The sequence below is a fragment of the Sylvia atricapilla genome, chromosome 6 (assembly GCF_009819655.1).
Source record: "Sylvia atricapilla isolate bSylAtr1 chromosome 6, bSylAtr1.pri, whole genome shotgun sequence".
NCBI lineage: Eukaryota > Metazoa > Chordata > Aves > Passeriformes > Sylviidae > Sylvia > Sylvia atricapilla.
In genome coordinates, this window is record NC_089145.1 from 14,535,160 (window position 1) to 14,551,523 (window position 16,364).

Here is a 16,364-nt window from a genome sequence, read left to right on the forward strand (position 1 = left end):
CACTGCCCACCCCACGAGTGTATTGCTCAAGAAATATGAATGTTCATGAAAAAATGGTAACGGCAGAGTAAAAGAAATACAGGAAAGAGAAAAGCAAAACTCACAATCTTCTCAAAGCCTCCTGCTTCCATACAATCGTTTTTGTTCCAAATAATTAAAAAAATTTGCAAAACAATTTTAAAAGACAGTATGCTGGCTTACGAAGTCATCCCTGGAGGGAGAAAGATGCAACCTGACACTAGAGATTTTGTTTTACTAAAGTCTGGGGGAGTGAGTCTGTGGGGCTTCATTTGATCTTGATCTGTCACCAAACCCTTCCTTTCTGTAAGAAACCAAATGTTCCAGACAGCACTCCTCTCATACCTAGGGTCATACACACTGGTCCTGACTGCTCTATAATATACCTCAACCCACCTAGTAAGAGAGAAGGTAATTTACTTCTATAATATTCCTAACCCACCTAGTAAGGGAGAAAGTAATTTACCCGATCCTCTCAAGAAGCCTCTAGCCCATAACAACTCACATGGAACAGAGCTGCTAGGAAAAGCAGCTCAGGATACTGCAGCTGACATCGCTCTGAATTAGGTGTGAGCCTCACTTGGATGGGAACAAGAAGAAAAAAATCCTTGGGCTCTCTGCTCTGGAAAGACAGCAAAGAGGAACTGCTAGGAGCCATAAGAAGCAGTAAGGGACTGTTAGATAAAGCAACCATATGGGAAGTACATGGGAGCTACTGCACCATCTGTAGGGTCTGACTGCCAGGGTCCTACATGCATTACAAACTGCTGTGTCTCTCTACTAATAATGGGGAAATTGTTAATTCCCAATGCAAGACTAGCTATGCCCTTGTCCACATCTCAATCATACTCCCACTGCTAAGTCAAATATATAAGTGGTTATTCTTAAGGGCTCTCCTAATGCTTACCGGTCTTAACCACAAGATGTGTTGTTAGGCACTGTCCTTTTTCCTTTTGTCCTGTGAAACACACAGTTAAAGGATATGCCATTTCTCAGGGCAGCCAGGGCCCTTAGAGCAGCATTTGCTTCAAAACAAAATATTAAATGTGGTGTCAATTTACAGCTCTTAACTGAATGCACACCCTCAGAGGGCAGAGACACTGAATATTAACTTGTATTGCACCCACACATAATCAGCAATTGCCATCTCTCAATCAGGGCTCAATTCAAAGCTTCTTTTGTTTGATTTTGTCTTTTCTCCTTTCTTCTTAACCCTCTTACAAAAGGTCCATCTGATTACCATTGAATATTGGATGCAATTTTAAATTTTTTTAAATAAAGAATAGATTTCTTTGCTATGCTGTTTTCTTCACTGAACATTTTCAAGTGCCTGGTTGTTGGAGAGCTGCCTTGAGCTTTTGTAAACAGACTACAAGTTGACTTTCAGTGGAATTGGTTGTCCCAAATTAATCCCAGGTTGCAAGCTCCCTTTAACACTGAAAATGGAAACCCACAAAGCAGCTCTGTAATTCCACAGTTAACAAGATAAAGGCTTAGACTGCTCATGAATCAGCCTTGTACAGGCAACACAGGCAGGGAGAACTGTCAGCAGTGCAGAGATGCAGATTGAAATGTACAGGCTTGAACTCTCTGATATGGGATAACCAACTCTCCCCTTCCAAACCATAATTACAATTTTTGTGCCCTTACACTTTAACTACAGGATATACTTAAATACGCCTGAATGTATAATCAAAGAATAACAATAATTAAGAACCAGACAAACAGCCTCTTCAATACAAGAGTGACTCTGACAACTAAAAGAAACAAGCACATTCATATATCGGACACTTTTGAAGGCATTTACTAGTCATACTTCTGTAATCTGAATTGGTGCTGCCACACTGCTATTGTTGAAAAAAAAAAAAAAAAAAAGGCATGTTTCCTTTTTTAAATTAATAACTTCTATGGTCATAATGCTTATACCAGTGTGTGTTTTAATGTCTTCTCAGCGACTGGCCTGGCATTGTATGGGTATTAGATCTGCCTTCTGCTCTGGTGAATGAGGGTTTGCACCTTGAAACAGAGGGGTGATTTGCTGGCTTCCTGCCAGGTTCAAACTGAACATTTTGATGTCATTCATTTGGGGATAGCCTACTTTACTAAGTGACTCAAATCTTATGCCCTAGAGCTTCACAAAAAAAAAACCCACCACCATTTAGGAAAGCCACTATCACGTTCATTTCAAAGACATTCTCTTTCCTGAGCAAAGTAAATTATATCAAGACCAGTCTCAACAATCATCTTCAGCCACAAACCTGATACATGCCCCAAGGGTATTATGCCAAGTATAAGCATTTTGCTTTCTTTTATGGATTTAAAAAGGCTATGCTTGCACTGCTTGGCTTCCTCAGAAAACAACGGTATCACTCAGATCCTCTAATTTGGGCTTTGAAGTAAACACTTGTAGAGATAAGGATGTGGACATCCACAAACAAATCAATTTTATCTCTTTATTAGAGCCCTATTTCCATCCCAGGCTACACCATTATAAGCCCTAATGGAAACTCAGTGCAATTAAACATCACTGTTCCCAGTTCAGTACTCTGCTACCTCTGTAACTGCCGTCCCTTCATGTTAGAGGCATCCTTAGATTACTAAAATGTCACAGAAATAACAGTCTCAAGCTCTCCTTCTCCCTAGCACACAGAGGAGCACAAAAAGAGAACAAGGGAAGTAGAAAGTGGTAATAGTCCCGACTCTAGTCTGTCTGGGTTCCTATACTGTGCTCATCAACATGGATACACAACCTTAAATAGTAAACTAAAAAGATGCAACAGCTTGCCTTCTCATCCTCTTCCCAGGGAGGATACATGCACTGAGCAATGTTTTGTCTAGATAGATAAGCAGACACGCACAAGTTGTTACATCTCTCTGTTGGAAAAGGTGACACAAAAAAGCACATGCTGGTGATGAGCTTTGCAATTTTTCTGGGCGGATTTTTGCACCACTTGTCTGCAATCACAAGATTCACTCTACAAAACAGCCCAAAGAAACAAACCTCTCATGGACTCACGTATTCCAAGGCTCCATTCCACCTTGCATTACACAGCCTCATGCTGAGTTACTCTAGCAGGAGCTGACATTAATCAACAGGTCACCAAGGTGGTAAGCAAGCACCATTTTGGATCATGCATTAACAGAGCATTTCTACTTCTGGCTCCAGACTGGGATCACAGATAGCCTAGGGATTTTCATTCTGTACTCCAGCAAATTCAGAAAATGATTTTTTTGCAAATAGCAGAAATGATGACGATCTGAGGTTGCATGGAAGCAGGTGGCAGGTGTGCTGCATCTGGGGGAAGCACACCTACCAAGGAGGCACACTTAAAACCTCCAATTGCTTCAGGTATGAAAGGCATACCATCATAGGCATGATGAGGTGAAAATTTTGTCCTATGAGGATGAAATGACAGAAATTTACCTCCTCAACTATGCAACACAGATTGGGACTATTAAAAAACATTGTTTCGTCAGGTCTTGATTGGAGCATTTCTTTCTTTTCAGAAGCTCCTGATTTCATAACAATTGTAATTCAGGTCACCACAAAGGCACCAAACATATTCTTATGGACTCCTAGTTGCTCCACAGTTGTGTCTCCATGTTGAAACACGCTGTGTATATTACATATTATGGAATATGAGTAGTCAATTGCTTCCCTTAGGATGCTCTTTCTGAAGTGTGGGTGACAGTATGTGCCAAAGGGAAACAAGATTTCAGCCACAGAGCTGTATAGAAATACCTGCTATCCAGAACACTTCATCTGCATTAACAGGAGATGCCAAACACCTCATACCAAGTCTCCTCCCACACTTGACTTCAATATGAAGAATAAAGTACTGAGTAATCTTGTAAATCTCATTCTTAGCTTCTAAGGACCGGTGCAGCACTTCCAAACCATCCCACCTCTGTCTTCCTCCACATTACTTCAAGATTCTACTAAAAGAATTTTTTTTTGTTTGCACCTCTCATCTCCCAATGCCAATTATGTACAACAAAACTGCTTGGTCCTTTCCTGAAGGGTTTGTGTAACAAGGTTTTGGTAGCAGAGTGTGGGGGGCTGCAAGGATGGCTTCTTTGAGAAGCTTCCCCAGTGTCTAACAGTTCTAATGCCAGTCATGCTGAGGCCAAACACATCAGATGGTAGGAATGCTGCTGGGATAATCTGGTTAAGAAGGAGAATAAACTTATGGCCCACTTATGGCTTCAACATGGCTGTTGAAGAAAGGCAGTGAGAGTATGTGAGAGGGACAGCCCTGCAGATCCCTGGGTCAGTGCAGGAAGTGCAGGAGGTGCCAGAGCTGGGATTCCCCTGCAGCCTCTGGAGGAGCCCATGGCATAGCAGGTAGATGCCCAAAAGAAGGTTGTGACTCCATGGTAAGCCCATGTTGGAGCAGGATCCTGGCAAGGGGACCTGCAGACTCAAGGAGAGAGGAGCAGGAGTGAAGTTAAGACCAAGGAGGGAGGGGTAAGAGGAAGGTGTTTTTAAAACTTGTTTTACTTCTCACTATCCTGCTCTGATTTTGATTGGCAATAAATTCAACTAATTTCCTCGAGTCTTGCCTGTGACAGTAAATGGTGAGTGATCTCTCTCCTGGTTCTTATCTCAACTCATCAGCCACTTGTTATATTTTCTCTCCCTTATCCAGTTCAGAGTTGGGGGGGTGACAGATTGGCTTTGGTGGGTGCCTGGCCTCCAGCAAAGGTCAAATCACTGCAGTAGCATTAATTATGTTGGAAAGATCATAAAAAGAATGGGCAAGAGCTACATTTTATCCATGACCCAGGTAGAAGCCCTGTGATCTATTTCAGATAGGCTGAGCAGAGGCACAAAAGACAAAAGAGTAAGCAGGGCAGTATCAAGTCCTATTTTTGAGGGATAACTGTAACATCATAGTTCATCCTTTCATCTCCACAGATCTTGAAATGATCTTATCAGCTGAACAGACAATAGCATCCCTAAATCCATATGCGCATCCAATAGGAGGTAGCACTTTAGTAGTGTGTGAAAAGAACCTCAATAACAAAGGAAGCTTCACCTTAGAGCAGTTGCAAAATCATTTTTCCATACAGAAAAATAATACAGGCTCTTCAATGTGCTGGCAAAGGACATTCAGAACCTATCAGTACTAGTGAGCACAGAGGATGCTCAAAGGGCCATTTTAAGAACACCTGCACAAACCTGACAGAAAGAAAAATGACCCATTCTAAAAAACAGGTCTGTATTTATCTTTGTCTCCCACAGAAGGCATACAAAATGGAAGGCATTTAGTGTCTTTCAGGAGTGCCCTCCCTCTTATCAAAAGGTTGCAAAATTGGTCAGATGAAACTTTTACCTGTTTCAGCAGGAATGTTGCCTGTATAAGGAAGCTGGGGCCAAGTCTTACTGTCTAACCAGCTTTCCATCAACTTCTGTAACAGACCATTTTGACATACACAGAGGAAGGTAAAGGCATTCAAACTGCTAAAGACTCTGAAAAGCAGCAGCTTTGGACTGTCATTTGAAGGTCAGCTTCCAACACACAGTGTTTATTTTCCTATTGTTAAACAACCTGAGTAAAAAGGACTTTTAATAGAATATGTTAGTTAATTGAATCTGGAATATTAATAGGTTTTTCACAACACTGTAGCATTTTTTTCTATGAAAAGCAATGAAAAAATAGTTCTATTTAAATCTGGTAATAGCTGTAGTCTTTGAACATATGCTTAATGAATAAATTTGTTAGGAAAAAAGCTTTGTGTGTATTGGAGGGGGGGAGTATGTTTGTTCTCACTTAAAGCCTGCCATGATGGCAATCATCAATAGCAAATGGCATCTATTGTTGGGAGTAAAAAATAATTCATTTGGCCATTTACTTGCAGGTGAAATTGCTCTTTTAAATAACACTTTCTTTCAGCTAAACAGCTGAATTGAAAATAAAGCAACAGCAGATCCATGTCATTAAGGACACCTGATAAGCTCTTTGGTAGGTGCAAAGAACCACAATGTAGGTTCCACATCCCGGCAGCTTGCTGCCACAGCAAGGGGTGCAGCACACAGAAAGCCAGCAGCCCACAGGAAAGGGGTATTCAGATCCCATGGGGACAACAGCCTAACAACCCAGAGCTACTGCATATTGCAGCAGTGGGCGCAACCCCAAGGATGAAATTATATAGGATACAGCAGAACACGGAGCCTGAGCAGAATAGACTCTGTAAAGCTTGAATGACAACCAAAAAACTTGTGATGAAAAACACATGAGAACAAACTCTACCTACTGCACTGCCATTTGCATGAGCAGGTGGATAAATCTAATAAGCTGGTAGATTTGTTTGTGAAATTAAAATGCCAATTCCATTCACTGGGAAGTATGAAAAAGTCAAGCCAGAGCTGGCTGGGTATTTTTAAAGGAAGCTTGACAGATGTTGTGAAAATGTACTGCAAAAGAGTCAAACCTGTCAGTATTTACTCAACTTTTCTGTTGAAGAACTACATTTTCCTCTCATGGAGTGCCTGAATCTCTCCTTTCTCCACTTAAACTGAGAGTTTAAGCTCCTCAGTTCCACTCTGAATGCTCTGAAGGAAGGTTCACAGAGGCAGATTCCCCTTCCAGTTCTATTTTTTCGATAACATGTTTGACTATGAATCTCTTTTGGCAACACAGCCAGATCTCAGTTGGAATCAGATTCTCTTGTGGTGAAAGAGCCAAGGGGAACTCCCAAGTTGCATTCAACCAAATCTCCTGTTGCAACACACTGCAGCTGGAAATCTAACAAATCTAATGGGAGACACCATACCATGATCACCTCTTCTTTGACAACTCTTCTCAGATAGCAGGGTCAGGAGACTGCTTCAGCCAAGCACAAGCCAATGCCTGTTCTCAATCAGTTGTTTAAACTTCTCAATCCTTGCAGTCCCTCCTCTCTCGTTTTATTAGAGTTTTACTTGTGTGGATGAAGAGCAGGCTCAGATCTCAACAAAGATCAGAGACCATGTGTAGGTAGAAAGAGACAAGAAGATTCACAAACAAAGCAAGTCTTAGGTTCCCATTGTGGTTTGCTAGACCACCACAGTTCCCAAGACAAAACAGTGATAAAATGAAGAAAGCGTTCCACCACTAAACCCCCTAATTCTTCAGGTTGGTACTCCACAACTACTCACCTCTTAATGCTATCCTTATGGAAGTGCTTTGTTTGTTGAGGTTTCTTGCATTTCCCCGTGGTGACAACACCAGCAGGCATAAGGAAAGCATGAAACCTCAGTCAGCAAACTAGTAAGGCAGAGGTCAAGAAACCATGATTTCCAGAAACAGTAGAGGTTTGAGACATGGTGACAACATTAGATTTCCAAAGGATGTCAAATTTGTCTTCTGTGACAGTCCCTATTGCTGAAGCACAAGCTTAAAAAGTAAGTTTATAAAACTGTTGCGTATGGACCATGTGACGCGTCAGTTAACTTCTGTTCTCTAAAACAACTTGTTTTTTGTTTTACCTGGCTGATTTTCTGCTCATTTGAGCAATGATATTAGTTTGTCCATTAATTAATCAGTTAGTCCACCAAACCAGTGTCCATGAGGCAAGCATATAATTTAGTATGTAACAATGTGTGCAATTCTGCACTGATTTGCATCTCACATACCTGAAACAGGCTCTTCAGTATTTTTGACCGACAAAATGTGTGTTCTATGGCATTAAAATGTGTCCTACAAAACCACTGTCATCAGTTAAGCTAGACAATGGACTAGTAGCAACAAGCAGAGAAAGGAGAAAATAAAATACAGATAGCAAAAGAAGGTGTATGTTTGGGAATAATGGAAAAGAGAATATCTGATAAGAGGAAAGAAGGAAAATAAATACAAGGCCATAGAAGAGAAGCCCACAGGAGGAGGAGGAGTGTGAAAAGCCTGACAGAAGGACTGAGCAGAGACTAAAAACAGCATCTGGCAGTAGCTCAAATCAAACAAGGTAGCATATGCAAGAAGTACAGCACACTGAAAACTTCCTTCCTCTTGGGTATTAAATAACCTCAAAATTTAGATAGAGAGTCTTCTCTCCCTCTCATCTGAAATATCTTGCTCTAAACTCTGAAACAAAAAAAAAAAATCTAATTAAACTTTTTTGGTGATTGCCATTTCCCAATTACAACTGTGCACTCTTGCTGAAAATTTTCCAACATAAAGCTTCAGAAATCAGGCATTGATTTTGAGTCCATTTTCTAGAGAGAAACATGATAGTGGGTATGTCATGCCTAATAGGGCATCAAGAGGCCTTTTTCAAAAGGTCTAGGAAAATTTTCAAAAGCCTCAATCTCACTAGGTAGAGCCCTAATTCTGCTGAAATAACTCTAATTGTTCATCAAAAGACAGGCCTAAGTTTCATTTTCAAAAGCAGCTTAAAAATATGGATTACATTTCACACTGACAGTGAGACAATACCACACAGTTGTTTTTGAAACTGAGACTGACATGGTTTTCAAACTGCTGCCTACCACATGCCTTTGCTTCCTTTAATTGTGTCTGTGAATGCAGCACACAAATGTGTCTGTTGTCACTCAATTAAGAAAATACAGGTACAGTTGTGAGAACATCAAATACTACAAACTGGGCAATGTGAAGACAGCCCAGCATTCTCAATCTTACACTGCAAGTGATGTGTATGATATCTGCACCTCCAAAAAACCTGAGAAAGTCCCACTTTGGGAAGAGTTACAGTGCTGGCCACGGACTATTAGAACTTCAGTTCTGTCAGCTCTCACAGGGGTGGAACATGGCCTTAGAGGTAGACATGCCAAGGCAAGCAGTGCAACTTCAGGGAATATTCCCCCATGCTCCACCTCTTTTCTGTCATGATGCACAGGCTGCCACATCTACATCTGACTGCACAGCAGGAACAAACTACAACTACAGTCCTTCACCCCATGACCATCTGGACCAGGGCTGTAACTGGAGTTTGCTGTTGCTCTCCTCAGGTCCGTATGCCCATATTTCCTCCATCAGAACACAGGAAAACAAAGATGAAAAGTTGATGCGACCCAGACCTCACTCTAACAAAGAGCGCCTGGTCAAATTTATATTCTGTGACAGCCTCTATTGCTGAAGAAGAAGCTGCTTAAAAGGTAGGACCTACACACAGAGAGGCATGAGCAACGAGGGGGAGAACTGTCCTAACATGAATAATGAAAGGAGGATTGACAGAACAGCCCTGAATAATTCTTGGAAGGGAGTGACAGCCCAGAGATACTATTTTGCTCCCTGTGAAGCAGTGGAGACACAGTAGAATGTACTTTTCCTTTGGACTTAGGATGCCAATCTCCATAGGAACTGGCAGAAACTGTTTTAAAAACCCCAAACTCTGTGATTTACCTTTGAAATACAGCTGCTTGCCTGCTACAGGTCCTGAATCTTATCATATTAAGCATGGCCCAGTATATCCCCATCGTTCTCCATACACCCTTAAACTTTGCAAGTGATAGTCTTGCATTAAGGTTTGAAGACTGAAACCCAGGAACATACCAGCAAATGATTCTGTTGTCTTTTCACAGAGTATGCCTGAAAGGTATAAAAAAATTCCAATTTTCACTGGAACTTCTTCAGAAAGCAAATAATCAGTTCCTTTAAATGCCATATGAAATCTCACTGTGAATAACAAAGTAATACCCTGGATATTCAACAGTGAGATATCCTTGATATTGTGACTGCTGTGCTGGGCTAATGGAGCTGCTAGAGGAGTAGACATACATCAGGGGACACACCATCAACAGGGTCAAGCCTTTAAATTACAAATGCCAATTTACCAATTACCTTTACTTAGTGTGAATCAAGATAACAATTTTATGCACATAACAAAAGGAGAATGAAGAGCATTAAGTCAACTCGCCACTTGTCTAGCTTGAGAAAGGATCAAGTGTAAGAAGAATTAACAGAAAAAACCTCAAAAAACCTAAGAACTTATGCAGCCCTCAATAAAGATATGATAATACTGAAAGAAACTGTATTAAAACTGTTCTAAATCAATAAGGACCATAGAACTTAAACTGGCACATGATAATTTACCAAATAGATGCTTGCCAAAAAGAATGAACTGATTTTTAATTTATTCTTTGTTGAAATCAGGGTCCCTGATAGATACCTGTAGATAGTGTACCTTGGCACTGCAAACTGCCTCATTCTCATCAACTCTCTGATTCTTAAATGCCATTAAGAGATGAACTGAGATTTTAATCGGTTTAATTTTCTAGTGTTTTGTGTACGCACTGCAGAATAAACTTGCTTCAATAAAGATTTGACTGAAAGGCTTCAATTCAAGCTGTCAACCCAAGTGCACACTCCTTCAAAAATAGCTTTTTAATTTTGCTCATCCCCAAAGACCCATGTGACTTCTTTTATCTGTATCGTGTTTCCCACCCGCACAAGAGCCGCTCGTGGCTCTGTCGTGCAGCTACAGCAAAACTTTTCAAGCCTCCAGAAACACCATCCACTTTGATTTCACTCTCAGTTTTTTGCTTCATGCACTATGCTGGATATAAGCATGGGAACATGAGGCAGTTCTGTAAAATAAATAGACTTCTGGTAACTTAAAATAACCATTTTTCAATCCCGTCCATAATTTTATGGTTTCACCATGGGTATTAACTGCCTGGCATAAACATATCCTAACAGTTCCCAAAGGAATCTTTCAGAATTTTAATTTGCCCTCCAACCTAGCCTAATCAAGCCACGCCTTAGAAGTTTTTCATTAGCTCCTATGCCCTGCAATGAAAGCAGTATTTTCTTTGTATGAATGTAATTGACTGCTCAACTTAAGCACTACAACACTGAAGACCTTTGGCCACATTCTACATGATATTTTATGCAATACTGAAGTTTATTGTTGTGTTGTTGACAGAATGGTATCCTTTTCTTTGCCAAATTTGAAACAAGGGCCAATCTACAGTCCTATGACAGTAACTGGAGAATGACTTTGACTTCTAACATTCATTGGAGCATCTTCCATCAGATTAAAGACATGGATCTGAATTTTATACACCTGAGCCTTTCCTGAAATTAGCATCACTGATACTTTCTAAGTACCTTTGCTTCTTGTGCCAAAAGCAGTCAGCTCAGCCCCCTCAGGCTAAGGCCTTTCCAGGGTACTTTTCAGCAAGCACACTTGCCAGGGGTAGCCCACAGACACAGAATTCCTTCCATGGTACTTTAGTAGTGCTTCCATGCTGACTCTACCAAGTTAACATGAATACAAGTGCATGACCTTCAGCTCACATTCAGTTGGAAAGTTTTAGCACAGTTTCTTTGTTGGAACTATTCCACTTTGATGTCACATGATAAATGATTGTCAATCTTTTCTTTCTCCCCTCCCACACCAGGTTTTTCCAGGCTAAGCTTTTCTGCAAGGCAGAACTACCCACGCCTTATTCTGCAATAAAAACAAAACTGCTTGAAAAACTTCCCTTTGTATTGCCCACATATAAAGTGTAAGCCAGTAATCACTGCTGGATTAAAGACCTTTTCTATGAACAAACTGCAGGCTCTGTGCACAAACACTGGGTATTTTGGCCTTGAGATGAGAGAAGCTCAGTGTCAAAGTCTATGCAAAGACAAGGGGAAGAAGTGAAGTCCCTTAGAAACCAGGAGGGGAAAAAGTAATAATAATAAATTAAAAAAAATCTCTAGTTGCTCTAAGAGCCCTCCCTCTGCACACAGGAGATGCTTTACTGTAAGAGACACAATATGTTTAGAAACAAGTCCAGAATGGCTTGAAAACACCCACTTCCTTGATGATTAAACAAAACTAATTTGCTTACTGTTTACCACAAATCAATTTAAAAAAAGCCGCTTGAGACAGCTGTGGACTTGATTTAAAAGGACTTCCTAAGGAGCTTCTAAGAGACAAAGGCTCTATCCTTTAGGCTTCTTTAGAAATCCAAGCTAGAAATAATTGTATAGACAAGTAGGTAATGGAGGTAAAATGGACTCTGAATGATGTGAGAACCACAGCTAAGTTAAAATATATACTTCACCATGACAAGATCTCACAAAAACTACCTTCCATGCTAACCGGACTTTGCAAAACACTTAAAACCTAAAAATTAGGCTAAGTTCTGAAAGAGTGTATGGTGGTGTTTTTCATCTGTACTGAAGTGACAGTATGATATCTCTCATATTCCTTGTCTTACCATCTGACTTGCACTCAGTCCTCTCAGTCACATAAAAACTTGGTTCCAGTGCCTGCTCCAGGACAGATGGTCCTCTGGGATTATCATTTATGTCCTTCATGCACTAGAATCTCAAAAAATAAGGGGAAAAACCTAAGTTTTAACACTATCAGATCTCTAAGAACCATTCAGGGCTTTTACAAAGAATTCTTCTTGATAATAAATTCTAAAAGACCGTGACAAGCTGAGTTCATCCATAAAGAAAGAGTCAACCTACTGATGTGTGGGGTGAGGTGAAACATGGAAAAGAGATGAAGTATATTGCCATATTATTATCATCGATGCTTTTGCTTATTGCCTGCACAAAGAAACTGAAATCTACCAGAACCAAGGGGTATGTATCATAAAATGTTCTAATATTTAAGGAAAAGGAGGCAATCCATAACTAAGCTCCCTTAGGAGCCATCTGCACCATATGGAAAAAGCTCTCAGCTAAAATCTTAACTTCCCATTTCACTAAAATCTCCAAGAGGGCTCAAAGGTCTGAATATAAGAGAAAAGTTCTTATTCCTGAAGGACTGTTGGATGTGTTATACCTATCTCACAGTGGGGCTAACTGAACACATAATTTGGGAACAGTCCATCATAAGCTTAGAGACCATGAGCCCAACATGCCCCTAAAAGCATGGCAAAAACATGGGCAAAGAGGGTCATGCAGACAGGGGGAAAGAAATTCACTTCTAACAAACTGCAAGGACCTTTTCCTCCTTCACACATTCAGCTAAGGAAGAGGCCAGAGACGCTTTTTTTGTCCAGATTATAAAGTGCTCTGCCTTCAAGGCTTATGTGATTTGTCATCTACTTCTAAAGGATCTTTCACTGTGAGCATCAGGTCAGTTCATTCACAGTCTCTTCCAAAGCCCACAGAGACAAACAGAACTCTTAATATTGATGCCAATGCACTGTGCCTCACAAGCCCAGTCAAGAACTCTCCTAAGAACATGAGCTTAAAGGGTTAAACTCTGAAAGTGTCTTCTCCTACAGACGTACTGTTAAAATCCTTTGACTAGAAAATTATTTTTCTCGTTCTGAACAGGCTAATAAATCCAACATTATTTAGATATGCAGACTTTACCTCTGACACTTAGACAGGAGGTGACCACTGCATATAGAACAGCACATTTGTATGTTAAGGAAGAACATATCACTTACTTGAAAAGCAGTATTTAAAAGTAAGTCACATTCTTAGAAGACACCAGCATACAAGAAAACAGCATCTAGGTAAAAGCAAAACAGCAGAATAATGTGTGAGGCACTCCTCAAAAATGACTTGATGCAATATAGCACATCTTAGCACTAGACAGTCCTCTGCTACCCAGGACAAGGGATCACACCAAGGGATGATACTGGCTGTAAAGGCCTGGGTACATGCTGTCTCTTTCACTTGTAGTAAGACAAACATAGCATGTAAGTCCAAGAATAAGAATTACTGTCTGTCTACACAGTGTGTCTCAAAACATATTCCAAAAGTTATTCCTAAAACCAGAAAAAAAAAGAATAAGTCATGCAGCTGGTATTTATACTTTTATAGCCACTTAGAAACACCTCTCCCTCCTTCCCAGGAAAATATGACAACTGATTATTTTCTGCTAGATGTTTTTATTAAATTGGTTTTCTGATGTGATTTCTTCCATCCAGGCTCAAACTCAGAAAAGATGTCTTGCAGGCAAGTCCCAAAGGAAGTCAACCTCCTTTTTACACAGCAGGCACTACTCAAAACCATGTTAAAGCACCATGAAAAGATGGTGTGGATAGCTCTGAGTCTACCATCAGCACCCCCACTACCTCTCAAACTTGCCAATGACATTATTGCCAGTTGTGTGCACCAGCTCCTGTGAAACAGGCTTTGCAGTGTTCTCATCTCTCTCCAGCAGATCTGGCATGAGGAGCAGAATCAAGGAGTGACCAGATTTTGTAAAGGACTTTGTGTCTTTCGGCTTGCTACTGAAAGCCAAATTACATCCCTAAACTGCAACAAGTCATTTAATAAAAGATGTTATACCTCTCTATACAGCATTTCTTGTCTTGACACAAAGGGCTCTGGTATCTGAACAGGTTGCCCCAGTAAGCAAAGGTTATTACTTCTGCTAAGCGGAAATGTAATTAACTCTGCATGCCCTCAGTCCAATGCAAGCAGAAGACAAGAGCTAAAATTCAAGACAGAAATGGTTTGTGCTTTTGAAAAAAGTAGAATAAGAAGGTTTACATTTAGTTACTGTGGTTCAGCTGACACAAGGTGACCTGATCACACCTAGTTTTTAGTATAGAGCTGTTTACCATGACATTAGCCCTAAATGCTTTCTATGACCTCCATTAGTGCCTGCAGTTCATCACAATATTCAAATACTGGTATAAAACTGTTTTCTTTACACACTGCATACAAGGAACTTGGTATCACAACATTTGCAGAGAAGCCTAATGAATAAGGATTAATGTTGAAGCTCTATAATCGTCTATAAAGAGTTGCCTCTTAAACGACATTCTACTGTTGTATTCTGCATTCCGTACAGTTGTCTCACGAGACTCCACTCTTAATTCCATTCTTCACATTTGGTCCAAACGCAAGCATTCCTCCTCTGCTTCCTCTTCCCCCATCATGTAATTTAGGGGTATAGTTTTGCCCTGGTGAAAGAAATACCCATCTATTGCCTATTATGCCCAATCTTTGTCTCTCCAACAGCACGGGAACAATCAAAGGAAAAAAAAAAAAAAAACACTAAATCAAGGCAGGAATCACTCCAGCCTCTGAAAATGAATAAAGGCTTATTCTCAATCACCTTACACCTTGCAATTATTATCAGTGCAGAGCTGAGGTGAAAACAGTGCTGAGATTTGGCAGCATTTTACACCTACTATACACTGATGTAGGAGACATAATTCCATCTGCCCTTAACTACAAGGAAAACCCTCAAGGCCAAGTAGTTTTACAGAAAGCAACTCACGTTAAACAATAAAGGCAATACAACTGCATGACCTTCCTTTTGAAACTCTGGTGTTCTTCTGCTATTCTGACACAAGCAGCCAAAACCAGTCACAGGAGCACTCACTCACGTGTAAAAGTGGCAGCAAAATCATGCTCCAAGTTAAGAGAAGATTTTGGCACCTAATTTTGAGCTGTGTAAAACCCCTAGAGGATATGTCACAGAGGACTGAGAAGCAATTACCAAAATTCTGGTAGCAAATACCCAGAAGCACAGTCAGACTACATGGAAACAAGAATCTTGTTTCTTTATCTTGTGCTCTGTATGAGGAAAAATCCCAAGGTTTTAAGCTACCAAGTTAATTTTTGCTGAAAACAATGACATGGTCTGCCCAAATGCAACAAAAATTGTACACACAATTATCTGTATATATACCCTGGCACTGACAGGGTAACAGAGCAGGTTAAATTGCAGGACCATCATCACAGAACAATCATGCAACTGCAGAGGATGGAACACAAAATGATTAAATGGTTTGTTGCTACTGTTCATTTTTTCCCTCTTCTGGGAAGGATATAGCATCTATTCCAAAGGACACATCATTCAGACAATCCGTAGCCATGCTGTAAGATGTTCCCTCACTCAATCTACAACCCCCAGAAAGGACTGTTTGCCCAAGACAGGACTACATGGAGCCACATTCTCCTTTTGTCCTTATATTCCCTTTTTTCCCTCTTGACAGTGGACAAACCAGGAGATAGGGCCAAGACTCTTGGGGCAGATGAACAGAAATAATTTTTTAAAATGAAATGTGCACATAGGTAGTTTCTCTGTTGGGATCTGAAGACCAAGTTTAATTCACCACCTGGGTGGAAAGCACAGCTTATATAATGCAGACTGCCTGAGGACTGCCATTCCATTCATTCCACACAACCCCTTCTAAATGCTAGTCCACATAAGAGCAACTCTTACTGGCAAACCCAACATAACAGGGAGGAGTGATCTGGATCCTAACTAAGAGATCAAGAAAAAAGGAACGGGTTTTTAAAATAGAGTAAATAGAGACCAATCCATATTACACTGACTACTGAATAGGTCTGTAAGGGAAATAAGGCTTTGTTCTCTCTTAAACTCAAAAATTTGTCATCAGATACTTGCTCAGTGATAGATACTGACAGATTCTGCCACTGTCAATGAGAGAGTGTCCTGGAAAACATCTAAGGACTTCAGCCCTT

The 16,364-nt window shown here is 40.4% G+C and overlaps 1 protein-coding gene across 1 annotated transcript in view; it reads right to left on the reverse strand.

Annotated features, from left to right (window-relative positions):
• Positions 1-16,364, reverse strand: part of PTPN5 (protein tyrosine phosphatase non-receptor type 5) — a 75,907-nt gene that overhangs the window by 41,607 nt on the left and 17,936 nt on the right. Inside the window, exon 2 of the mRNA XM_066320872.1 lies at positions 12,170-12,272. Within this exon, the coding sequence (XP_066176969.1) occupies positions 12,170-12,269 (100 nt within the window). The 5' untranslated portion in view covers positions 12,270-12,272. The remainder of the gene's footprint in view (positions 1-12,169; positions 12,273-16,364) is intronic.